This window comes from Daucus carota, chromosome 5, assembly GCF_001625215.2.
Source record: "Daucus carota subsp. sativus chromosome 5, DH1 v3.0, whole genome shotgun sequence".
NCBI classification, from domain to species: domain Eukaryota; kingdom Viridiplantae; phylum Streptophyta; class Magnoliopsida; order Apiales; family Apiaceae; genus Daucus; species Daucus carota.
Genome location: NC_030385.2, coordinates 2,045,120 through 2,070,643, shown reverse-complemented (window position 1 = coordinate 2,070,643; position 25,524 = coordinate 2,045,120). Strand labels below are relative to the sequence as shown.

Here is a 25,524-nt window from a genome sequence, read left to right as displayed (position 1 = left end):
TGCATCTCCACACAGATATCTTGACCCTTATTTAGATGCTAAAAGAGTCTCTATACTTGATGCTGAAACAACATTCATTGTAACCTACTTCAACAAGTAGTGTTTTGTCTTCCAGTATTTTCACTTTTGGTTAAATTATTAGGATGTTTACCAGAGTTCAAACATCATGGTGCTTGAAATAAGACTGCCAGGACTTTCTATAGCAACCTAACCGCACGTGTACAGCCAGACCAGACTCAGTTCACGACCAGCTCCAATTTAAAATTATGATTTTTTATTTATTAAAAATATAATAATAACATATTAAGAGTAATCGACAGTTTGCACCCTGAGTATCTACTACTTCTAATATCCCATAATAATTTGGAATTATTTCCGATCTCTATCAGTTTCATTTTTTGTGTTTCTTAGCAATTTTATTACAAAGGGTACCAGGTCAATGGACGTTGACCGTTATTTTTTAATGGCAGTTGGATAAAGGTTTGTATTTTGTTTAAAAATTCTAAATTTCAAGTTCTAAGTTGAATACTGCCAACATTATAAAAACAATATTAAATCACAAAAACCACTCAAGTTGCAGGGTACAAACTGTCAATTACTCAAATATTAATTTATGAATGATTTATGATTTAGATAATCTTTATTAACAAAAGAGTTTTGAAGAATTAAGTCACCGAAATAAAAGACTTCAAACTAATATTGCTCATTTTAAATTAGAGTCTTTTTTATTCCTCACTTTAAAGACAATTTCAAATTTATTACACAAGTATTTTTCAGTTTAAAATCAGTTCTAAATCCTGGACATAAATCCCGAATCACACAATAAAGGTAAAAATGCGGTTCGAACGAGATACAATGTATATTGTAATAGCTAGTAGTACAAGGTGAAGAAGAGGTTGTGGACTTCTTCGATAGGGGATGAATTTACATTTCGGCTATAACACGAGGAAATTTAGTTGAATGTGGAGTTGAAAATTTAACAGTACTTTTATTATTTTTTATTTTCTCATTTTTTTAAAACTAACAGTAGCTTTATTCATCTGTAAAATAAATTAAAGTCTTCGAATGACTTGACCAAAAAATCCCCACGGATTTGTCGGTCCGATCTTGGAGCCTGATTGCATGTTCCTGCGAATAGTTTGTTGTTAAGCCTGTCGGTCCATAAGTTTCACGTGCTTGTATTTGCATTATTTTACGATAACAATAAACGTGTTTTGAATTTATATACTCCTATCTTTTTATATAGTTGTTAGTATAGTCTTCTATTTTATATATTCGATCCGTCGCCCGTTTTCCTCGTTTTTTCTAATATTTAATATCCATATTTTAACAATTATATTATAAAAATTGGTAGTTACCAAATGTTTTCCATACTAATATAACACACTAAATTATAATATTAATTTGGATATGAATAATAATTTCAGTACATATAATATTAAAATATGATCAATGGGAAGAGGAAAATAATAACAAATGATCTTCGTTGTCGTTTATGATGCCTAAAACTTTTTTGAGGGCACGATGAAGGTGACGATGTAACACCTCATCAGTTTCATGTAAAAAAAATAGAGACTTAATCAAGTGTCTAAATATAAATTTACTCAAGAAAAAGTATATAAATATATATAATTTTAGTGAAAGCAACAAAAGTCGTAACTATCTTAGAGATTATAGTGGGCTTATGAATGATTCAAGCAAATGTACTTGGGCTAGTTTGTTTTGATTTATCTCATATCTGAGATCCAGATTACCACATGCTCTTTACACAAACAACTTTACACAAACAAGTTAAGAAATTACACAAATAATTTAAGAAAAATAGTAGTGAAAAGTAATAGCAGCTTCCATCGCGACGCCAAACAGGGACATTATATAATCTCATAATAATTACCGGATACAAGCTGCACTTGAGTTATTTGTTTTTCTCAATATAATCTTATAATAATTATTAGGTGTGACCTGCACTTGAGTTATTTATTTTGACTAATAAATATACGAAAGTAGTCGATATGAACCGACTAATAAAACTATATAATCTCACGATAATCAGAATACAATGTCAACTTATAAATTATCCATTCAGATCTTATGATAACATTAGGTGGAGAACTGAAATAAACCATTTATTTCACAAAAGGTGTTCACAAGGACATTTATCTATCTGGGCCTCATATCAGAAATATGAATATACATTTCCCCGGAAATCATACGGGCTTACTAATTCTTTGGCACCTGAATAACAGCCCACACTTATAATTTTCAAGGTCGAGCGTTTTACTTAATCTTTGTATGGTCAACGTTAGCTCAGAGCCTCAAATTTTGGACAATTCTGTATGGGTGCTGTCTAAAAGCTAAAGCCCACGAAATGTTCCAGACTCCTGTGTACAGTTGGGCCAGGTCAATTTACAGTTTTGGCTCAGCTTTTTACATGCAACCCATATACGATTTAAGACTGAGTACTGGAACATGCATGATTAAAATAATAAATATAACTAAATTTTGATTTAGAGAAAATATCAATTCATTTTTAACTAAAATCCAGGGATTATAGAAAAGAATACATATTGATTTGGAGGATCAACCTGAGCTCATTTTGTATTAAATAATTCACATATATTGGTATTATATAGAGGTGAATATAAAAGAAAAAAAATTTGATTTCTCAAAATCATGTTTTTTATTCGGACTTCTACTCTAATATGAAAATCTAAAATATGTTGGGTTTTAGGTAAAAAAATTTCAACCAAATATCATGCCTGAGTTTGGGATGAACAAAATCACAAGTGATATCAAAAAATTCCGAACAAACAATCTCTTAATAATTTATAAATCAAAATAAATCGAACCAAACACCACCATCTCATGCGAGATCGACTCGCGAAGACATGCATGCATGAAGTTTCATCAATGATCAAAGTCGTCACTGATTGCGACTAATTAACCAGGAATCTTCACTCATAATCACCTAATTAGGTCGACATTTTGAACTCTATCACCTATCAAACTATCAATCAAATCAATTACTCAACAAATACTAGTCTGCGGAAAAAACAAACAAAACATCCATAGTGAACCAGAGTCTAATCTTTTCCAGGAACATGCATTGCACATTCAAGCAGGACAGCTTACAAGCTACTAGCCACAAAACGGAATGGGATCCACCAGCATGGTTCATTGGTTCATCATCATTCCTTTCTCCATTATTATTTTTGTGCCGCGGAGCCACGTTGTTAGATTCTTCAATCCAACAGCCAGTCCCACCATGACTAAATAATTGATCATCATAATTCATGAACCCCACATCACATACTGACATGGTGGGGTGTAGGTCCTGGATGACACACATTTGATGAAAATGTCGCCAAACACCAGTGTAGGAGAAGATGTCTCGACCTTTCATTTTACAATCCAAAACGTTGGATTGTGCCGCGTTTATCCTCTTTTTCTTCTAAACACCACACGATTTAGAGTTTGAAATCCTAAACACTATTTCATGTAGCGTTTTGCTGTCAAAACACAAGATCATGTTACGTTTTGTAGAATTTTTAAGACCAAAACGCAGCACAATATAGCGTTTCTTCCAAAAATCAAAACATTAGATTACTCGGCGTTAATAAATGGTATTTCGAGTCATTTTCCAACTCTATTATTGTAGACATTACTCTTAAGTTTTGCGACATCTGGGACCTTTTCTCGACAAGTTGCCCGTTTGGCTGGGCTCGGAAAGCTCACTTTTCGACTCATCTTATTCATACATTCATACGTTTGTGTAAATAAGTTAGTCATAAGTCAATTTCCGACTTCTAAGCCACCCGACTCGGTTTCAACACGTCCTGATCCTCAATATAAACAAAGTAACACAAGAACAAAACGCATATCACAGTTAACCGCAAAATATTTTCACAACATTCTCTAGTAGCTAGACCTCAACATCAGATAGATGCATCTAGACAAGTGGTAGTTATGTACCTTCCCGGTTGTTTCTCTGTCGCTTGCAATAATTCGAAATCATTCTTCACCCACCGCTCAATTATTCCTGCATAATTTCAACCAGAGAACAAACTAACAACATATCCATACATATTTTTGGACTGATTATCAGCCAAGTTTACTTATATTTCACGGCTTCTCGCAGAAATGCAGAAGTATATATCAAGCCTAAAAGCATACATACCTTCAATCTGAGCCTCTAGTTTCGACACAGACTCGCACAGATCAACATTACCTTACTATGACCATCTTTCACGATCGGACTTGCCATCGCAAATACGTCCAAGTCGGGTAGAGTACTTGTTCAATACGTTTGTAATCGTCGTTTATTTAGTACTCTTCGTATTTGAAATAGTTCTGTTTATTAGAACCTAGCTATATAGATTGTATCATGCAAGAGGCTAAGAAATCCAGTGTGCTGCACGGGAAATACGAGCTTGGGCGTCTTCTTGGAATTGGAAACTTTGCGAAAGTTTACCAGTCGAGAAATATTTTATCGGGAGAGCTTGTGGCCATGAAAGTTGTTTCGAAGGAGAAGCTTATTCAAGCGGGAATGACAGAGCAATTGAAGCGTGAAATATGTGTCATGAAAATGGTGAATCATCCGAACATTGTAAAGATTCATGAAGTTATGGCGAGCAAAACCAAGATCTACATAGCCATGGAGTACATACGGGGTGGAGAACTATTTGCGAAGATATCCAAAGGCCGGTTAAGGGAAGAAATGGCGCGTACTTACTTTCAACAGCTCATCTCTGCGGTTGATTTTTGTCACAGTCGAGGTGTTTACCATCGTGACTTGAAGCCCGAGAATCTTCTGCTAGACGAGAAGGGGAATCTTAAGGTATCTGATTTCGGGTTGTCAGCATTGTCAGATCATTTGAAGAAGGACGGTCTTTTTCACACGACCTGTGGAACTCCAGCGTATGTTGCGCCAGAGGTTATTGGGAAGAAAGGATACGAGGGAGCTAAGGCTGATCTATGGTCATGCGGGGTCATATTATTCGCGTTACTTGCCGGGTATTTGCCATTTCAGGACACCAATATAATGGCCCTGTATAAGAAAATATATCGAGGGGACTTCAAGTGCCCCTCTTGGTTCTCCTCGGATGCCCGGAAGATATTAAAAAGATTGCTCGACCCCAATCCGATCACCCGGATCACAACGTCGGAGCTCATGCAAACAGTTTGGTTCAAGGGGAAAACTTGTGTTATGAAAGGCAGAGATGAAACAGCTAAAGAGAAAGATAATGTTGATCAGAACAACAATAATGTTGAGACGATGAATGCATTTCATATAATATCGTTATCAGAAGGCTTTGATCTGTCACGGTTGTTTGAAGAGAAGAAGAGGAAAGATGATAACGGGGGGAGGTTCGGGACAGTGATGCCTGCGAGTAGTGTGATATCGCGGCTTGAGGAGGTGGCAAAGGCGACGCAGTTTAGTGTGAAGAAGAGCGAGTCGAGGGTGAGATTACAGGGGATGGAGTGTGGAAGGAAAGGGAAGTTGGCCGTGGCGGCAGAGATGTTTGCGGTGACATCCGCCTTTATGGTGGTTGAGGTAAGGAAAGACGGCGGTGACACATTGGAGTATGATCAGTTTTGGAGTAAGAAACTCCGGCCGGCGCTTGGTGATATTATTTGGAACGGCGAGAAGTCAATAGCTATTGAATCTCTAGAATGATTGATTTCTTTTGCATACATTACTTTTATCTCCTCTAATAAAGAGTATATGATAAGTACTGTAAATTTACTTGATGAGTATCATGCAATGTATCAAAATATGAGTATGTGAAGGAAGAATGACAATTTGACTTCTAGTCGATCCTTGCCACTAGGCTATATATTTAAGGATTCGACTATTTATCAATGGCAGAGCTGACATAGCATGACAAGTAAATTTGAACTGAAATCGACGTTTACAAAAAGTACCGAATGTTAAAAGTCATGGTAGTTCGTAGGTACGTACGGTAAAAACTTGCACTTCAGACTCTGGTTTTGATCCAGCTTGTAGTGTACATCCGCTAATCTCTATCTTTTACTCTGCACTAATTAAATTGCTTCTGGGTGCATCAACTCATCGACTGGATCTGGCAACATTCCTGTCTCCCCATCTTCACTTGGTTTTTCACGAGGTAATTTATCATCCTCTGTAATTTTGGTATGGGTTGCACTCTGGCCACCACATTCTACATCGACTGAATCTGGCAACATTCCTATCTCCCCAACTTCGCTTAGTTTCTCATGAGGTAATTTATCATTCTCTGTGATTTTGGTATGGGTTGCACTCTCGCCACCACATTCTACAATGCTACAAGGCTCAGGCTCTCTGATGATTGTCAGTGTTTTAGCTTCTTCCTCACTATCGAACTTGTGTTTGGCATCGGTTTTGTTTGGATTTACTGTAATGCTACCGTTTGCTCCATCAGCAATGCTAAGGACATCGGGCTTAGAAGCATCTGTCTGGCTACTAGATTTTTGTTTGTCATCTTCAATAGGAGCATGTGCATTACTATCAGCAGTTGCTGCATCGAGTACAAAATCATTATCAGCACTGCTACATTTCGGAGCTTCAGTTTTGGATTTGTCAGCAAATCCAGGCCTGTTGGGAAAATATCAGAACTTATAATATGAAGTATATTAGACAATACAAAAGGTAATATAGTATACAAGTGCTATCTTATTAAAAGACACTACGGACCATTTTGATGAAGAGGGGGTGCCTTGTTTTTCCGTGGAAGCAGACTTTCTTTTTGCTTTCTTCTTCATTGATCTGTTTAAGCAACTAAGAAAATCATCAAAGCCGGTACAAATCTAGGTCTAGATATGTATATATGCTACTCTACATTTACGGCTACAGTTTTAAAATTAGGGTCTTTCTGGTGTGTGCCCATGGGCACACACTAACAACTACTTTTTGTTGAGGTGGAGGGTTTTTACTGGGCCATGATTATTAATGAGTTTTAGCCAATAGAAATCCTCCACCTACTCAAAAAGTGGTTGTTAGTGTGTGGCCATGGGCACACACTAGAAAATCCGTTACAATTATAACAGCAAAACAGAACTTTTCCACTGAGAAAAGATATCAATTATAGACAAAAGATAGGAAACCATAAGTTTTTCCCTGTGTTTTCTATTTTTGCAGTCCAGCAAAGAAAATCACCTGGCGTGCTAATATTGGGAGGCACAGGTGATCATAGTATCACAAAATAATGCACAGAGAACTGCATTTGGATTTAATATGACCAGAATTCTGGTCAAGAAATTCTTGAAACTTTGAGGCTACAGTGAATGCACCAATGCAGATCACACAATAAAACCATGAGAGTGATGTAGCTGATAGATTAAACATTCCAACACATGAAAAGACATGTACTAATTATGAGGCAATATCAATCATGGTAATTGTGACTATCTTTTTGATGATATCGTACAAGAAACTACTTACTTATGAGATGCAGCAGCAGGACTTGAATATTCCTGTTTGTAACATGTAACGCACATACTATTACTAAAAAGGAACATGAAACTTTATCTATATATAGATGATCAACAGAAAAACAATTGAGAAACAGATCAGATTAAGACTAACCATTGTAGGTTCCTCGAGCAGATCCCAACGCTCATTATTCAAATTCAACGTTTCTTCATCACCATCAGCATATAATACCTACAGCAGAATCAGAACTAAATCTAAGAGCATTCAGGAATGACAGAGTTACTTAAAGATGTTAGTTCAGATTGTCTGGTGTTGTGAAATTAAGACAAATTTTCCTGTGTATACTACGGGAGATTATCGCCCAATTACTTATTTCAAGACAAGGATCATGTTACCACCGTGAGTTATTTTCAAAGACGAAAGCTTAGGTGCCATAAAAAGCCAGAAAAAATAAAAACAAATAACTAGGGATGGATTGTGTGGAAAAGAAATCTGAAAAAAAAGACGACTCGTTATAGAATCTTTTACCTTGTGCGTCTGTGTTACAGAGTCGAAAGAAGCAACCGCTCCCTCATAAAAACTGCATAAGTTGAAAAAATAATCAAATCCAAGAATACAAATATACCATTTCTTCACTGATGTTTAAACTCGCAGCAAGTGCACACTGAACCCCATGTTTATATGCAAGTCAGAGCAAGTCCAATGCTAAATGGAATCCATTGCTATAATATGGCACCAAAATGTGCTTTTTAGTGCTAAAATAGAACTTGCACTCCAGTGCTTGTTGCAAATGCAACCAACTAATTAAATTTTCTAACATTTATCAAACTCTTTCGACTTGCATTTAAAGGGGACTAACTTGCTTGCCATTACTAATTTATTGATGATGTGGCAAGGATGGCTATAGCCATCTTTGGTTCTGTATTTAGAACCAATTATCCTTTTATGCATTTTTTTCCATTCAGTTATAGCTATGCATTGGAGTAGTGTTTTTGTGATTTTGGTTCATTAATATAGCAATACAAATTAATATAGCTATGCAAGATATACAATAATGCAGATCAAAAGGCACAGTTCTTGGCTTACTAAAAGCTACCAAAAAATAGGAACCTAAAGCAACGTCTTTCAGTATTAGTACTCACAATTTATCCAATGGCCACCAGACCTTTATTCTGCGTCCGACCAATTTCTCACCAAAAACACTGATACCATGTGGGATTCCTGAGCCCTAAATAGAAGGATGTTAATTACAACCAGGTTAACAAATAAACCATCAACCATGAGAGCCAGGGAGAGATGAATAGAGAGATAAAGAATTAGAGATCTTGAACCTTCTGTAAAACCAAAATATCAGAAAGTTACTACATGATCGCAATGGTATAAAAACTTCATTTAAATGTTTTAAAACCTTCAAAACCACAATGTTGAAACCATGAGTACTCCCTTGTTTCAGAGGCTGGGGACCAACAGCAGAAATACAAACCTAGGTTGCAAATTTTTATGTCGAGTCGATACATTAGGTCCGCTACTGTTAATTTTTATTTTTGCAACTATCACAGAAATAGCAGCAAGTTACACTTACAATACTAGAGTATAAGGGATGATAATAATTATCTATCGACATGCATGACTTCTTAGTTATGTGATGACTCAGTTTATACCCTATGTTCTATGCAAAATCATATGTCCTGTTTGGTTTTTTCATATTTTTTTAACACATGGATTTCCATGCTCTTTGACCTATAATATATGAAGGAATTGAATTAGTCTTCATCGACTTGGTTGGGAAATTATTAATTTGTTCTATGTGCAGCACAAACCTAATAACATTTTAACAAACAAAATGAGGCCACATAATATATGCATCACAAAAGAAGCCATAATCTGAATTGGGTACAACACACGGATTTCGAGCTCCCGAACCCAAAATATAATATACAACGAATTGGGCTAGCGTCTGTCAACTTGTTTGTGAAATTATTCTATATTGAATGATTATATGTTGCATGTGTAGCACAAACGGAATAATATTTGTTTGGGGTTACATTTAAACACACAAATGTGACCACATAATATATGCATCACAGGAAAGCCAGGAAGAACCAAAAGAGAGACCCATCACTTACATTCAAATATAAGTCTAAACCAAGTTGATAATGTGTTCAAGCTCTCTACACAGTGTTACTCTCAATGCACTATACTTTCTCACTCAACGTACTTACTAAGTATGAGACAGTTATATCATATATGCAACAGTTTTCTATGCGCATTAATATTACCTTTTCAATGTATCTATTGGAATCATCATGTTCTTTTTTACTAAAACCTATATGCAATACTCTTGATGTCATAATGCCAGAGTCGGTCACTATTTTTTTTTGCCTCAGTCCTGGCCGTAGGGCAGCAGAACAGCAGAACTTACTATATTCTTATTAAAATTATTCTAATGGTAAGGTTCTTCACAAGATTTTCATTTTTCACTAGTCATAGAATCGTAACATACCTCTTCTGGTTTTTGGAGAGATTTAGGTTTTCTTCCCCTTTTCTTTGGAGTCGTAGCTGCTTTCACTTGCACTATTCCAGTTACATCTGATTTTTCAGCTTGTGAAGGCAGTTGAGCTTTGTTATTTCCCTGCTGCTTAGCCAACAGACTGTGTTCTAACGTTCTCAACGAATTTCCCCCCCACAAAGTTCCGTTTGTTACTTTTTGACCAGTGCCGACATCTATGAGACTCTCTGATGGTTTCGTAGCAGATGGATCAGTCTCTAAAGCTGCCTGATTAGAAGAATAATTTTTGTATGATCATTTGGCAGATTTTGATTTAATTAAGGTAAGAATATAAAACATTATGCATAAAGTTTTCAATACTTTATTTCACTAAATATATAAATGTGAAGGCAGGAGAGGAGACACAAACCACATGTTTATCTTTAGGGGAGTTCTCGCATATGGAAGCAACTACAATGGAATAATCATCAAAGCTCAGGTTTCTGGATCTGACCAGTTTTGGGAGAAAGTGCTGGAGTTTTCCTGCGCAGTTCCTTAAGACGCTCTCTCCCAATCTCCAAGAACGGGACAAAGCATTCTAAAACACATGTGTTGTACAAAATGATATAATGTAGGGAGAAAAAAAAAAGAAAAAAACTAAGAACAATACAAGTGCCCGTACCTCCTTTTTTTTATTGACGCTACTTAGGAGGGAGCTCAAAAACTCTTCTGGAATTTCTTCACTTTCTTCCAAGGTAAGAGTCATGATATATTCCATTTGTTGAAATACGACAGATAGGGAAATGTACCTTGTGTTAAAGCAAGACAGAACAAATTTTATGAATTTAGACAAGACGTTATATTGTGTAAACATGAAAGACATAATTACATATCCATGCCCAACAGCATTAAAAATATAACAATTAACTAAAACTTTTAAACTAGTGCTGAAAAAAGATAAACAGATCCCAGATGTACATGGGAACAAAACAAATAACAAGCAATATTGTGCATATTCATCAACTATTCAGACCAAAAAATGTATCGTGTTGGTGGTGTCTATGATACCTGGGCTCCGGGAGGGGGAGATGTAAGAAAATTTCCAATTCATAATGTCATTCATAAGCATAACAATACAAAAATAAACATATTTATTAGAAAACTAACAATTCATATATATATATTTTGTGTTAATTGAGGGAAATTTCACAAGTACAAAGAATACTGAAGTACGCAGAAATTCGATAACAGTAAGTCTAGGTCATCTGATTGACAGGATTAACTTCTTGTAAGTGCTGAAGCTACTCTGCAGACTTCAAAGCTTTTTCACTGAATTATATAAGCACGCAAATCCTTATTAATACTTGCTTTAAGCACTACTCGTGATTACCTAATGCTACTCAGGAACTGTTTAAACATGTCGGCAATTAATCCATCACACTCGAGGTCCAGCATCAATAAGCATGCTTTGACTTTTACAATATTGTCAAGAATATGAAGGGCTTTGGAATAACCACGAGTATCTTTGTTAGACAACATTCCAAATGCCATTACTGTCAGCTGAAAAATGTCCTGCACATCATCACGTGGAAAAGCAGACAACCATATAAGATTTAGTAAGAACTCAACTTATAATTTGCAATGCGAAGCAAACTCTTGATATATAGGCAACCTTCATTTCAGCATCATCATAAGGCGCGTCCGGGGCAGTTATTCTTATAAGCTCACTCATGCAAGATGCTAATGATACTTTCACATCAGTATCAGTATGCTTCAGCAACTGATTAGAAATTAGTGCCTTCATTGAGGGGTAAAGTGCATCTTGCATGGATCTAGATGGTGCCTGCTCAACCTTGGATAAAAGCCCTTCTAGTTCCTAAAAGTGATGAATAGATATATTAATATTACTCAAATTAAATATGAAGACATTCACTGAAGTATAGAGCAAACGGTTGATATAATGTAAGCAACTTGTCAAATGTGAAAAATATATGCAATTAGAAATAAAGCCAATTATTGCACGTTTTAATTAAAACAAGAGTTTGACATCACAGAACAAGCATAACGTCACAGTGCTTTCACATTTTGGGCATTTCGAAGATTCTTGCTGTAATTTATAAATCTAATTACCAAATTATTCCCACAAGAGTAAGACGAGGTGATTCTGAACAAACTACTAACTTAAAATTCAGCTCGAAAGATGTAATCATGTCTAACATGAGTCATGCAAACGATATTAAGATGTATAGACTAAAGGACTAGATAGTATATAGAATCAGCATCAGGGACCTAAAACTCGACTGACAATTAGATTATCCAAACAGTTTACCCAAGTTTTCTGCTCAAAACAGTATAAAGGATAGTTATTAAACAACAATGTAACAAAGTAAAATACAATACAATACCAATTATTCATACAATTTACATAGCCAATTCCAATAGACACTGAAAAGAAACTCAATTCCTAATCAACAAACAAAAAACCCACAATAAAAAACCTAAATTCATTAACGGTCAAGAACAATATTCACATAACCCTCTCCCTCCCTATCTCTCTCTCTCTCTCCCTCTCTCTCTCTCCTCTCTCTCTCCCCTTCTCTCTCTCTCTCTCTCAAAAGGAGGTTAATTTACTTACATCGAGAATTTGAAGGAGCTCTTCCACTTGAGTAGTAACACATGATGCCAATGCTAAGAGCTTATTTCCAACCTTTCTGAGCTCAATTGCAAGCTCAGAGCTCGATAAAGATGACATTTTTATTTCAAGAACCCTTTGAATTGCCCTCAAAATCGTAAATTAAAACCCTAGGGTTGTGAACTGGGGCTTGTTTCCTGGCAATTGGCAAAGCATGTGCAAGCCCTCAGCTTTGCAACTTAAGAAATATTTGGGTATGTAAATGGCTGGTGTTCGCAACCAGAACTATTGATTCTTTGTTCCTCTGTAATTAATCTGAAATTATGAATGATGCAAAGATAAAATAAAATAAAAAATAAAAACTGTGTAAATTACCATGTCAGCGGGCCTCCCAATTATACTGTCTAGCCCGACCAAAATTGAATATAAACCGAAAATAATACGTTTGTTTGTTTTTTTATTTTTGGAAAAAAAAGAAAAAGTTTTGAGCGGATTTAAACTGCACAAATTATAGATATTGGGTTGATCCATTTCTTTTTCTTTTTTTTTTTGAAACAAGTTGATCCATTTCTTAATATATATATTTTTTGACCATACTAAATTACTAATGACTAATATGCCTATATTATATATTAATTTTATGCATGACACAGGGGGTTTTTGTTTTCGGCTTAAAAGACGGGTTTTTGAGTTTAGAAGTTAGAACCACTTATTCGTATCGTTTGTGTAAAATTCAAGAAACACATATAAAAAGTAAGAAATGCTAGCTTTTATTTCTTGACTTCCGCTTCTTTTCCAAACACTTTAATCACTTATAAGTCTTAACTTGTTTCTAACTTCCACTCCACTTTTTTATTTTAAACAAAAAAATACTTATTTTAAACTCATGCAAACAGCCCACGTGACTAATGGTCAAAAACAAACAAAACTTGTAAATTTGAGGATGTTCTACCCAAATCAATTGTTAATCACATTCTCTTTAGAAGCTTATTTAGGAAGTTTTTGAACTTGCTATTAAATATTTATAATTCTTAAATTATGTATGCAAAAATTTAAAATGATTTATATAAAAAAATACATGAGGCATACTAATTGATAATTATAATATTCTTTAAAAATATCTTTTACCATACTTTCTATATTTGTTTGTATTTTTTCTAAATTACTTTGTAATATTTATTGTTAAACTCCCGCAACTTTCATACTAATTACCTATTCCCGAGTGTAATTGTGTTTAACGTATTTGTTGTTCATCAGTTAAATTAGATTATCAGAATTCAATTCGTAACTATGCGATACATGAATTAAAATAAAAAACTTATGTATTATTAAAATTTCTTAATACAATAAAATCTTGATTATTTAATGATTGATTGATTAATAATTTATAATAAATTAATATTTTAACTGTAATTTTTGATCTCAACATAATGGTGATAAATTAATAAATTTTATTAATTTATACAGATTTTATGGTATATATCGGGTTTTAACGTGTGGTAAACAAAATATGAGGGGTGAGCCAAAGAAACAGCCCCTGAACAAAGTAAAAGTAGTAAAACTACATTGACCAGCAGGGAGCTTCTTTGGCAAGCTTCTTTGACAAGCGTAAACAAGAGAAGACAAACAGTCATGCAGCTGTTAATCAAAAACCAATGCATCATCATGATTACCATTATAATACTCCCTCCGTCCCCCTCAATTGTTTACATTGGAGGGGGACACGGAGACCAAGACAATGTATGAAAAATGAGTAAAGTTAGATGAAAAGTGGGTAAAGTGGTGGGACCCTCAATATTTAATACTCCCTCCATCCCAAATTAGATGGCCCAATTGACTTTGGGCACACAATTTAAGGTTCATTGACCGCATAGCTACATGACTTATTTTTAAAATTTTATTTTTGTAAATAAATATTTAAATATGAAATTTTTATTTACAAAAGAAAAAATAAAAAAATAAATTTCAGAAGTAGACGGTCAATGCACCTAAAGTTACATGCCCAAAGTCAACGGGGCCATCTAATTTGGGATGGAGGTAGTAGTAGATTTGAGATAGTGGAGGAAAATAGTGGGTGTAATAGTAGTTTTTATTGTTAAATATGAGATAGTGGGGGAATATAGTGGGTGTAATGATTGAAAAAACTTACTATTTATGGTAACGTAAAGAAATGAGAGGGACATCCCAAAATAGTAACCGTAAAGAAACGAGAGATACAGAGGGAGTAAATAATATAGCCAAGCCTTTCACTCTATAGTTTCCAACACACATTTACTCCTACTACTGAAGATTGTACTTGGAGTTCCATTCTGATAAATCCATCTTTGTTGTTCAAGATTTACCAAGGAGATGGTTAGTTCTTTTTATGTTCTTTTTTCTATGTTTCAAATATTTTCAAGTTTCTTTGTCTTATCAAATTAGTTCTTTACTGCATTTGTATATAATCGAAAAAACACAAGTGAAGCTAGAGTATAGAGACAGCCAGTTACGCATCCATCTTGTTTTTGACAATATTCGAACTCTAGCGGAGTAAGAGTTATACCATCTGACTAATTTTTTTTTATCAGATACTGTTTTGCAAATGTGAGATTAACATTCTAGACTTCTAGTATGTACCTAAGGCGTTGGAATGTTTTTTGAACGTATTGAATTTCAGTTTCTTGCTAAGATTAGTAGGATGAAGTTTAAAATTAAAATGGATAGAAGTTTGGTCTTTTTGAAGTTGTTTTTGATCATGCTCTCTGTGACAAGGGGGCATGACTGCAAATTTATTGAATTGTGTGTTCTTATGTTACTTAATGCAATCCTCTTGTGTTCGACCAAATTATGTTACAATTTCGAGTACTTTTACCTGCCAGTGTTTGAAGTGAAGTTTGAGCTCTCTGTTGCAAACTCTTCTGTAGACACTTAGGCTAAATCAGGAAATTTGATTTTTCCTAGAACAATTGTTAATGAGATCATAAGATGAAATACAATTATAAGCTTGACAATATGTTTGTTGCTGTGTTTTTTTTTTGTGACAACTGAAGACGGCGGCAACCAAGGGCACCTCAATGCTGTATACAATGAGAAGTCATTATGATGAACTCGATGAGACCTTCCGACAACATTTAAATGACTCGCAAGATTCGAGATGTCTCTTGAATCTTCTCGAGTTTCCGGGGGTAGAATTAATGCCCGCCCTGGTGTGTTATTTTTTAAAATTCTACAACATAACAGAAAATGTGTTTTGCTTCAATGGCCAAGTACTATCCATTTCTTTGGAGGATGTTTTGTTTCTCACTGGTTTGCCCATTGATGGTGATGCGGTTATTAGTAATGACAACCGGGACGTTGATGGTTTTCGTCGTGTTTTCCAGTTGGAAAATGAAAAAAACAAAACTTTTAAAGAACTGAAAAAGGTAGCAAAAGATGTTAACTTGGACAATGATACAAGAAAGAAGGCTGTCCTATTGTTGATGGTTAGATGTTTCATAGTGCCCAATTGTAACGGGCATACGGTTACTACTACTTACCTTCGGTTTATTGAAGATCTTAGTCGGGTTGACTCGTATGCATGGGGAGCGGCGCTGTTGGCCTTTCTCTACCATGCCATTGCCGAGTGGAAAAAGGAAACAAGTGCAAAGAAGACCCTCGAGGGGAATACTTGGGTAATATTGGTAAGTTTAAAATTTAGTTATGTTTGTAATTTGTAATTGTATGAGCTGAACTATCATTTATTTACTATAAATTTGATCAAGCTTCATATTTGACAGAGTTTTTTCATATTACGGATCCCGAAACTTCGGATGGCGCTTTCCATCGATTTGAATCTAAGCCAGTTACGTATTCCTTTCATGCTCCCAATTGTGAATCAGGTGAAGAGAATTTCTCGCAATCATAGAGCAAATTATGAGGAAGTCCTCGATAACATATTTCTTAATCTCTCACATGTTGTAAGTTATAAATAGAATTACCTTTTCCAAATAAATCTATTTAAACTTTTGGTTAGTTCTAACTTGATTTGCTATCATGAACAGGATGTTGAATGGACACCTTATATCAGGTCTTACCATCCACAACAAAGATTTGGAACTCGTGTTGGTCCCATTATATGCAATAATTTTGTGGTTCATCATCAACCACATATTGCATATAAACAATTCCCGGTTTTTAAACTATACTATCGTAAGAGCCTGGATTGGAAGCCTTATGACATAAAGTTCAAGAAGAACAGCGGAAGCAGTTCGCAAAACTTGTTAAAGCATTACAAGAAGGAATTTGAATGGTGGAAAGCCAAAAAACTCGCCCAAGAACTCATGAAAGAAAAGAATCCCGTTCTCTGTAGTATGTGTTAAAGTATAGAATATACTTGCTTTAGTCTGCGTAGTTGTAAAATATGCTTATATTGTATTTGGCACAAGTGCTAACAGGGAGGAGTCATCTGAATATATTGTAGGGAGCATGTCATGTTTCTTTGTTTTTAGTAGCAACTACTGCTGCTGCTGACACATTATCTGATCGCTTGCAACAGTTTCTAAGCAGGAGCCTCTAGTTTCTGAAGAGCTCATCCACAACAAAGAGGAGGAGCAATTTGATTATTCAGACAATGAGCAGCAACAGAAGGGACCTCAATTTGGTAAGTTGTCTGAGAGGATACTACCTGCCATGTCATATATTATTTAAGTATTTGCTGGTGTTTTTACTTCATTTTTTTCCCTTTACAATGCTAACAAGGATTATAGGCTTGTGACCAACACATACAGAGAATTTCAGTTTGCAGATGTTAAAATTTCAGATGCTACACAACCTGTTAATATGTGATTCAAAACCACTTAATGTTAACCTACAGGCTACATTAATTCACTTCACTGTCATTAGTTCCTATTTTTTATACAATTATATGTAGATAATGAAAGTGGAAACTAGGAGATAGGATTTCAGTAGAGCCCAGTATTGTCTTTGGTATGTTAATATATCAATATTTGTGAATGAGATGGAGGTTAGTTATGCAGACAATTGTCTTTGAACATATCTTGTTTAGTCTGTTATTATAAAAGTGGAAAATGACAGTGAAGTGAATTAATGTAGCTTGTAGGCTAACATTAAGTGGATCTGAATCACATATTAACAGGTTGTTTAGCATCTGAAATTTTAACATCTGCAACCTGATATTCTCTGTATGTGTTGTTCATGAGCCTATTTCCCTTGTTCCCTTTAATAAGCTTAATTTATATCTCTGCTGCATATTATGCACATGGCCCCTGACCATGTTCACGGTTGTTTTTTATATTCCAGGCGGAGCTTCAGGAGGTAAGTTATTACAAATGTGAGTGCTTTTTGTCTTTTTCAGACTGACTGATGTCTATTTAGTCTCAGGATCCGAGCATGTCTCCCCCAACGATGCTGAACAGCCAGAGGATTCTCCGGTTCAAGACAACTTCCGTGAGCAACTGCATAAAAGATCTATTGAAGAAAGTTGTGACTGTACTACATCTGAATTACAATGGGTGGGATTAGATGATCGTATATCGAGGTTGGAAAATATTTTTAATGAGATTAAAAGTGCCAAACTCTGTGGAACATCTGGAGTAAAATTAGAAATGTAGTTCTTGACACAGCATATATGCGTTTTGCTAGTTGATTATTGTTAATTACTTTTGTTAAGTAAAATTTTTTCTTGCTTCCTCCACCTTTTTAACCATCACTCAGTTCATTTTTATATTTATTTTTATTTATATTTCTGCCATGTTGCTAATCACCAATCAATTCTTAAGCAATAGAGAAGTTTATCATTTAGCAAAAAAAAAAGAAGAGAAGTTTATTATCAAAAGTCTCATTTTTGAAGCGACATCTGTCTTTTGATTTTGCATATTAGTATCTTTTGATTTTGCATATAACTAATTTTTGCCCTGGGGACTGGTAAGGCACTTGCACTGTTCCTGCAATAATCTAATTTTTCAGGCTGTATTAATTTTGAGCTTCGGTATCCCCCTGCTGCTTGACCTAACGGCATCTATGATCTCAACAAATATTTTCCCCTCAAACTTCCGTTAGTCAGAATCTGGACCAGTCCTGTCATCCAGGACTCTGATGGTTCATATATAAGATGCTTTAATCTTTTCTACTAGTATTTGCTAGCAATTAAATCAATATCATACTTGATAAGGACTTCAGACATTTACAATGTTATTTGGAACAAAGAGCGGCGTCTAAGCATGCAGTTGCATATTAATCAAATGCCAACTTATTTGGTCTGCATACTTAATATGTTTCTTAGTTGTTTCTTTAACACCATTGATGATTGATTTCGCGCCCTGAACAGTACTTTTCCGAACATTTGTTTCTGGTTTATGGGGCTTGGACATGTCTTCGGCTGCATTTGTGCTGCCCACTTTTACTTGTTTGAAGAGTCTCAATTAGTATCAATTTCTGATGTGCTTGTGTCTGTTTGCTTGAAGTCCACTTTTTTACACATATTATGAACCACTGATTAACTCAAATATCGACACAAATGCTTGTTATATTCTGCGGTATAATAAATGCGATCATTAGGCACATAATCATGTCTTAATTCTTGTTATCCGGCTCCGAGAAATTGAGAAATTGATTATAAATATGGACACAATACACATTTCAGAACATCTGGCTCTGTATTTCAACCAGTTGGCCATCCTGCAATTAAACTCATCCAGTATGAATTTGATAATAGTTTTCTCCTTATTATACCATGTAAAGTTGATAATGAAGTAATAATACACATTTCAGAATCAAAAGACCTTGGATTCTTGTATTTCTAAAGCATTACAAGTTTATTTGTAATTTTACAGTGCAGGGATGAGGTTATTTAACAAAATGAGAAGCACTTGGCATGGTTTCTATGCTGTTTGTCTTCCAATGATTCAGTCTTGCTTTGAGCCTAGTTTGTAACATAAAATTTATGTATGTTTTGAAATGACAATATATATGTTCAAATTTTTTTAAAGTTTTAGTTTCATAAAAAATTGAATGGAGGAACTAATGTTCTTTTCATTTTTGCAATTTTGTAACTGAAATTAAGATTTTGAATGGAAACCGATCCAACAATAGGGTTAGAATTTTAATTTTCGAATTTAAAAAGCAAAAGACGTGAAATTAAAATTTTATCGTAAAACCGCAATAACACACTAATATAACATATGTAGTACTTTTTCAAAATAAATAAATTTATATTTCTTGAATTGATTATATGTTCTTCTGAATTTCGGAAATAATTATCAAATCCGAACCGAACCGAACCAGGACAAGAGCGTTGGTCTCAAATGTCATTATTTAGTAAAAGGTCTCTACTCTCACCTTTTACAAAACCGTTCCAAAATGTTCAAAACGCACGTCGTGTTTATAATATCGAACAAAAACGCATTTTAAATCACGGTTTCAACCGAAAACACAACTTAAAGTTATGATTTCAGCTGAAAATTTCAAGTCGTGTTTTTTGAAAAGAAATCAAAACACTACATGAAATTATTTTTTGAAGTGGACTATTTTTTCAAAAAATAACACTGAAACTCATTCATCTTGAAATAGTAATTTTGAGACCTTTTCCCCCAGAACTACTCCCTCCGTTTCAAAATACATGTCCGCTTTAGAAAAGAATATTTGTTTCAAAATACTTGTCCACTTCAACTTTCAATGTAAATTTATATTTCCAAAATCAACTCCCCTTCACATATTATTAATCTATATTTCCAAGATCAACCATACACCACATATCATCTCTTTTTTCTCACAATCCATTTTTCTTAAACTATGTGATTTTTTCAAAGTGGACATGTAATTTGAAACGGAGGGAGTATAAGGCTATAAGCTGCTGCCACTTAATAGTGTAAATTAGAAGGAATTTCAGCAGGAAAAGTATTTTTTAATGTTTACAGCAACCCCATTGTAGTAATTATTAGTTCAGGTCAACTGGTCAAGTAATGGTCATATTAAACTTCTTGCAAGTGCCGAAGCTACTCTGAAGACTTCAAAGCTTTTGCTTTAAAATCTAAGCACAAAGCCTCCGGCCCTCCGCCGCTGCATGCAAACACAAACACCACCGCCACCGCCGCTTCTCCGATAAAGGTATAATTCCATTCAACTCTCTCTCCCTTAAATTATATGCTTCGATTTTATATTGCATGTCATTTATAAATGTATTTGCATCTCTCTATGTATTAAAATTGTAACTTGCATGTATATAACTCGATGATTGGGGCTAATTTAGCGAACAAGCTAGGTTTTGATGATTAATCCAGATTAATTTGTTAAATCGGGGATAAGAATATAACAAATATGAATAATTTGTAAAAAAATTAAAAATATATGTTTTTTTAATAAAAAAGTTTTTTTAATAAAAAAACAGTAGAGGAATAATTTCTGATAAGATGAAATATTATACAAACAATCTGTAATAAAACGAAACAATATACGATATTTTACTAGAGTACAAGGATATTCAATTTTCAATGAAATTAAAAATTAGGAACAAATTTTCAATAAAATAAAATAATATATGAAGTGTGTTCAAAGTTTTAGATGTATTCTATTTACTGAATTGTGTTCAAATTTTCCAGTGTTGTACTATCGATGCAATTTTATGAAGTGTGTTTTTCAAAGTTTTAAATGTATTTTATATACCGAATTGTGTTTAAAATTTCCAGTGTTGTAGTTGCATCTATGGATGCAATTATTTCTGAGCCTGGTCCGGTGGACGGGAGTTTATTGACTCAACAACACTTGCATAGGTCGCAGTTGATTTGGGATGGCGAGGTAAAAATCGTTTAGTCTATTTTATTGATGCATTTAATCATTACTGAATTTAGGCTTTTAAATATGTTTGCAGGATGTAGCTGATTTTCGTCTCAGAAGCAACTTTAACCAGTATTGGGTTACTGTAGGATGTTCTCCACCTGCACCGGACGTTATGCAGGCCATTAGGGATGCTGGTTTTGGCGGAGTATACCAGATAGGGGCATTCAGACACGATGTCGGGTTGATCACAGCCTTTATTGAGAGGTGGCGTCCCGAGACTCACACTTTCCATTTTAGGTTTGGAGAGGCCACCATTACCCTGGAGGACGTTCATCACATTCTCGGGATTCGCACTACTGGACTCCCCGTTATACAGTCTGAGGTTATCTCAAATTTGGAGGTGAAGAGGGAGATTATCACTCAGCTATTAGGCCTATACCCATCTCCAGATGACGTTGTGAATAGATCTGGGATAAAGATCCCTTGGTTGGTTAAGCATTTTGGTGATTGTTCCCGCTTGATTGAGTTTTCCGCTGATTATGATGTGCAGCTGATATTCCACGTAAGAGCACATCTGCTTCTTGTCATCGGATCTATGTTTTCAAACTCATCTGGGAATAGGGTCCAGTTCCACCTTTTGACCCTGCTACGTGACCTTACTAAGATCGGTAGTTTTAGTTGGGGCAGTGCTGTTCTTGCGTACTTGTACAGGAAGTTGTGCGCAGCTAGTATCGGGAAGAGGCATGGCTTTTGCGGGTGTGCGACACTATTACAGGTACTTAAACTATATTTGTACAAAAAGGTCATTTCTATGCATTGATGCATGCACTCAGCCAAACATGATATGGAATTAATGTTATATTCCCGCTAGGTGTGGGTTTGGGAGCGTTTCCCCTCACTTGCTCCAACCATCACTGAGGAGGCTCTTTTCAAGCATCCCCTTGCTCTCAGGTACATTTTACGCATATTTTGACATTTAGTACTCGTGTTGGCTATTTTAGATTATTAATGACCAATATTACAGGTGGAAGGTTCGTCTTAGCAGGACTGCTGTTCCGTGTTCTCAGACACGTATATTCCGGTATGAGCTGGATACGATGACAGCTGACCGGTTTATCTGGATGCCTTACGCAGATTTGCCTCATACTTGTATGCCTGGCTTGGATGCAGAGAGACTATGGACAGCGAGGTGTCCTTTATTGTTCGCATCTTATGCGGAGTGGTGTTATATTGACCGAGTTACAAGGCAGTTTGGATTTGTGCAGAGTATACCACATGCTTCGCCTGATGAATGCCATGACAGACTACACCAGAATTCTATAAATGAGAGTATTGATTGGGTCACAGTTCGAGAGCCTTATATTCGGCTTTGGAACTCACGGATGAGTCATACACTCAAGCCTCCCAAGTATGATGTTGGTATTGGGTGCACAGCAGATTATGATGGTTGGTATGATACTGTTACTCGCCGCTTCATAGTTCGTCCTGATCGTTGGATTACTGAGGCGGGTTTTCAGGGGACGGGAGGAGTTTATCAGTTTTATGTAAGTTTGCCATATTTTCGTAAATTGATGGCATTCTTTATTAACATATGATAACTTGTGCCATGTTTTAATGTAGCATGAGGGGATATTAGCAGCGCGCGATGCCATTTGCACTACTGAGCCTCGCGTGCATGATGCACGACGTAATTTAGGGGAGTGCATTACCTCCACCAAGGTGAGTTCTGCAGGACGACATGGTTCTCGCAGACATATTGCTAGCGGGAAACGTAGAGGTCGACCTAGGAATGTGATGGTTGAGTTAGATGTCGGTATCTTGGGAGCCACAGGCCACCTTCATATGCACACGAGATCTGAGTCCATGAAAGACAGCGAGGGTAGCTCACAGAAAGTTGTGTGGGATCCTTGGGTGCAGCCTACTACACAGGATTCACAGGGTTATGCTGGATGTGATTCACAGGGTTATTCCCAGGGTCACTGTGATGACAGTCATGCTGGTGATTTTCAGGACTTCAGTCATTTTCATTCTCAGGCAGCTGGTGGTTCGCAGAAGTATTCCCGGACTCACTTTGATGATAGTCATGCTGGTGGTTCTCAAGATTTTGGCCATCTTTATTCTCAGGGGACTGGTGATTGTGTTGCAACAGTTTTTCAACAGGAGCCTCTCGTTCTTAATAAGCACATCCAAATGAGCGAGAAGGGACTTTTTGACTATTCTGAGACTGAGCAGAAAGTGGAATACAAGGGACATCAATCTGGTAAGTTGTCAATAGGCTACTCCCTGCCATGATATATAGTATATGTTAAGTCTTTGCTGGTGTTCTTTACTCCATTTTTTCCCTTTACGATGTTAAGTTCTTAATATGCTTAATTCATATCTGTCTTGCATATGGCCCCTGAGCATTTTGTCCCAGGCAAAGCTTAATTGATATGTATTTTGTCCCAGGATTTAAGAATGTCTCCTGTGCTGGACAGCCAGAGGGTTCCCCGGTTCAAGACAACCTATGTGAACAACTGAATAAAAGACCTATTCCAGAGTGTTATGACAGTATTACATCTGAATTACAATCGGTGAGACTAGAGGATCGTATTTGGAGGTTGGAGAATATTTTTAATGAGATTAAACGAGTCAAACTCTATGGAACGTCTGCAGGGAATTTAGAAATGTAGTTTTTGACATGGCATATATGTGCTTCGCTAGTTGATTATTACTGATCACTTGTGATATGTGAATTTACTTTTTCATCCTCCATCAGCTCTTTTTATCATCTCTTGGTTTAATTTTTTCCTGTAGTATATCCTTGCACTTGACATACTGTTGCTAATAATAAATAAATAATAAATATTATATATAATATATATAATATATAATTTATGTGTAATTGCTTAGGTGATGTAATAACTGATAGACATAAGCTTTTTTCTGTAATGCATACTTTTCCAAAAGAGATGATCAACCAAAGAGCAGTAGTCCTTGCATACAACAGAAGTAGTCCTGGAAGTCTGAAATATAGATTTCAGATGAAGAATACAACAGAAAACCAACCAAGGAATTTCTACATTGATGTATATACACTTATATTTCTGTTAACTCCACTCTTGTATTAATTATTTGAATTACGTGCATTGATTTGTCTTGTTTATATATTGATTTTCATTTTTATATTTGTCGATTTTATAACCGAAACCAAGCCGATTTCAACGGAACCGGAGTTTTTTAACCGAATTCGAATCAGAACCCGACGGTTGCAATTTTCAGTTTTAATAACCGAAGATATTTTGTTGTGATTTCGGTTTTGTTCGAAAACCGAGCCGAACCATTTCATGCTATCCCCTACCAAGAGCCGACTAATATTTGATCTATCCAACAATGATACAAATATAATATATACTTTTTATTTTTGAAAATTTATTCTTCTAAATGAAGAGAAACTATGCATGAGATTTGCAGAAGTGAAGAATTAGGGACGGGGCCCAGGGGACTGGGGAATATATGGCATCAATCACTATTCTGGAGCAAAAACTTGACTGAGAATGCCTACTGTCAGACATTCACACATAATAACCATATTAACCTGAAGGTTATGGACTTGTGGTGTATGTTTGTGTAGGGAACTATTGCTATTATAGTTTACTGAGGAACTTGTCAGTTTTGATAAAATTTAATGTTACCTGAGTCCTTTCGACTTTGAACTGCATAAATGTGCAGGCGATTGTCCTTCAGAGATGATGAGAACCCAAACACTGAGGATTGTACCAGAAGTACACTGAATTTGTTCAAGTGTTGACAGTCTCTGCGACTGCCTAGCTGATAGTTTTACTTTCCGTGAGAAATTATCTGGTTTAGACTAGAAACTGGGAAAAGCTGGATAAGTCGGAGGCAAGATCAAGACATCGGCTTCTTAATGTGGACTTGGGTGGACACAGCCGGACTACTTGGGTCAGTGTGAGAGGTGACTAAGAGGGTATAAACGAACCATTTGCCTGTTGTTTTAAAATCCTGGAACTTGCTGGTGCCCAAACTTAATTAGAATGGAACTTCCAACAGCTAGCCTACAGGTTTGTGGCCTAATAGAGAAACGTCCTGAACTACGGATAATCTTCAGTTGGCATCAGGCACTGTCCATCTCCTAGTTACTGGAAGGAAGTAAATCAAATATGCATAACTAAATTTCTCAGAAATCGAACCAAAAAGTGCATTTTGCCAATCTGAAGTCGG

The 25,524-nt window shown here is 35.6% G+C and overlaps 4 protein-coding genes across 11 annotated transcripts; 3 read left to right on the top strand and 1 right to left on the bottom strand.

Annotated features, from left to right (window-relative positions):
• The first annotated feature begins 3,784 nt into the window (after positions 1-3,784).
• Positions 3,785-5,863, top strand: LOC108222860 (CBL-interacting serine/threonine-protein kinase 6). The gene has a single exon (XM_017396809.2). The coding sequence runs from the start codon at positions 4,385-4,387 to the stop codon at positions 5,675-5,677; it is 1,293 nt and encodes a 430-aa protein (XP_017252298.1). The 5' UTR covers positions 3,785-4,384; the 3' UTR covers positions 5,678-5,863.
• Positions 5,786-12,920, bottom strand: LOC108222859 (sister chromatid cohesion protein PDS5 homolog D). 4 transcript variants are annotated; one of them, XM_017396805.2, is made up of 12 exons: positions 12,556-12,920; positions 11,593-11,796; positions 11,311-11,492; positions 10,603-10,729; positions 10,351-10,518; positions 9,936-10,208; positions 8,575-8,660; positions 7,961-8,012; positions 7,586-7,663; positions 7,442-7,473; positions 6,695-6,766; positions 5,786-6,595 (listed from the first exon to the last, which is right to left on the bottom strand). In XM_017396805.2, the coding sequence occupies exons 1-12, from the start codon at positions 12,670-12,672 to the stop codon at positions 6,046-6,048; spliced, it is 1,941 nt and encodes a 646-aa protein (XP_017252294.1). In that variant the 5' UTR covers positions 12,673-12,920; the 3' UTR covers positions 5,786-6,045. The 4 variants fall into 4 exon arrangements, with proteins under 4 accessions (XP_017252294.1, XP_017252292.1, XP_017252296.1 ...); XM_017396803.2 differs by having other exon boundaries at positions 6,695-6,778; positions 12,556-12,892; XM_017396807.2 differs by having other exon boundaries at positions 6,375-6,518; positions 6,695-6,778; positions 12,556-12,892.
• A 1,813-nt stretch (positions 12,921-14,733) lies between these two features.
• LOC108221951 (protein MAINTENANCE OF MERISTEMS-like) lies at positions 14,734-18,223 on the top strand. Of its 5 annotated transcripts, none has more exons than XM_017395822.2 (7): positions 14,760-14,904; positions 15,582-16,211; positions 16,308-16,409; positions 16,572-16,878; positions 17,066-17,170; positions 17,830-17,844; positions 17,905-18,223. In XM_017395822.2, exons 1-7 carry the CDS (start codon positions 14,902-14,904, stop codon positions 18,138-18,140), a joined length of 1,398 nt encoding a protein of 465 aa, XP_017251311.1. In that variant the 5' UTR covers positions 14,760-14,901; the 3' UTR covers positions 18,141-18,223. The 5 variants fall into 5 exon arrangements, with proteins under 5 accessions (XP_017251309.1, XP_017251311.1, XP_017251308.1 ...); XM_017395819.2 differs by having other exon boundaries at positions 16,308-16,487; positions 17,911-18,223; XM_017395818.2 differs by having other exon boundaries at positions 16,308-16,487.
• Positions 18,224-20,517: 2,294 nt separating this feature from the next.
• On the top strand, positions 20,518-24,044 carry LOC108221150 (serine/threonine-protein phosphatase 7 long form homolog). The gene is made up of 7 exons (XM_017395048.2): positions 20,518-20,634; positions 21,213-21,321; positions 21,395-22,078; positions 22,175-22,254; positions 22,328-22,847; positions 22,924-23,563; positions 23,752-24,044. Exons 2-7 carry the CDS (start codon positions 21,229-21,231, stop codon positions 23,973-23,975), a joined length of 2,241 nt encoding a protein of 746 aa, XP_017250537.1. The 5' UTR covers positions 20,518-20,634; positions 21,213-21,228; the 3' UTR covers positions 23,976-24,044.
• The last annotated feature ends 1,480 nt before the right edge of the window (positions 24,045-25,524 follow it).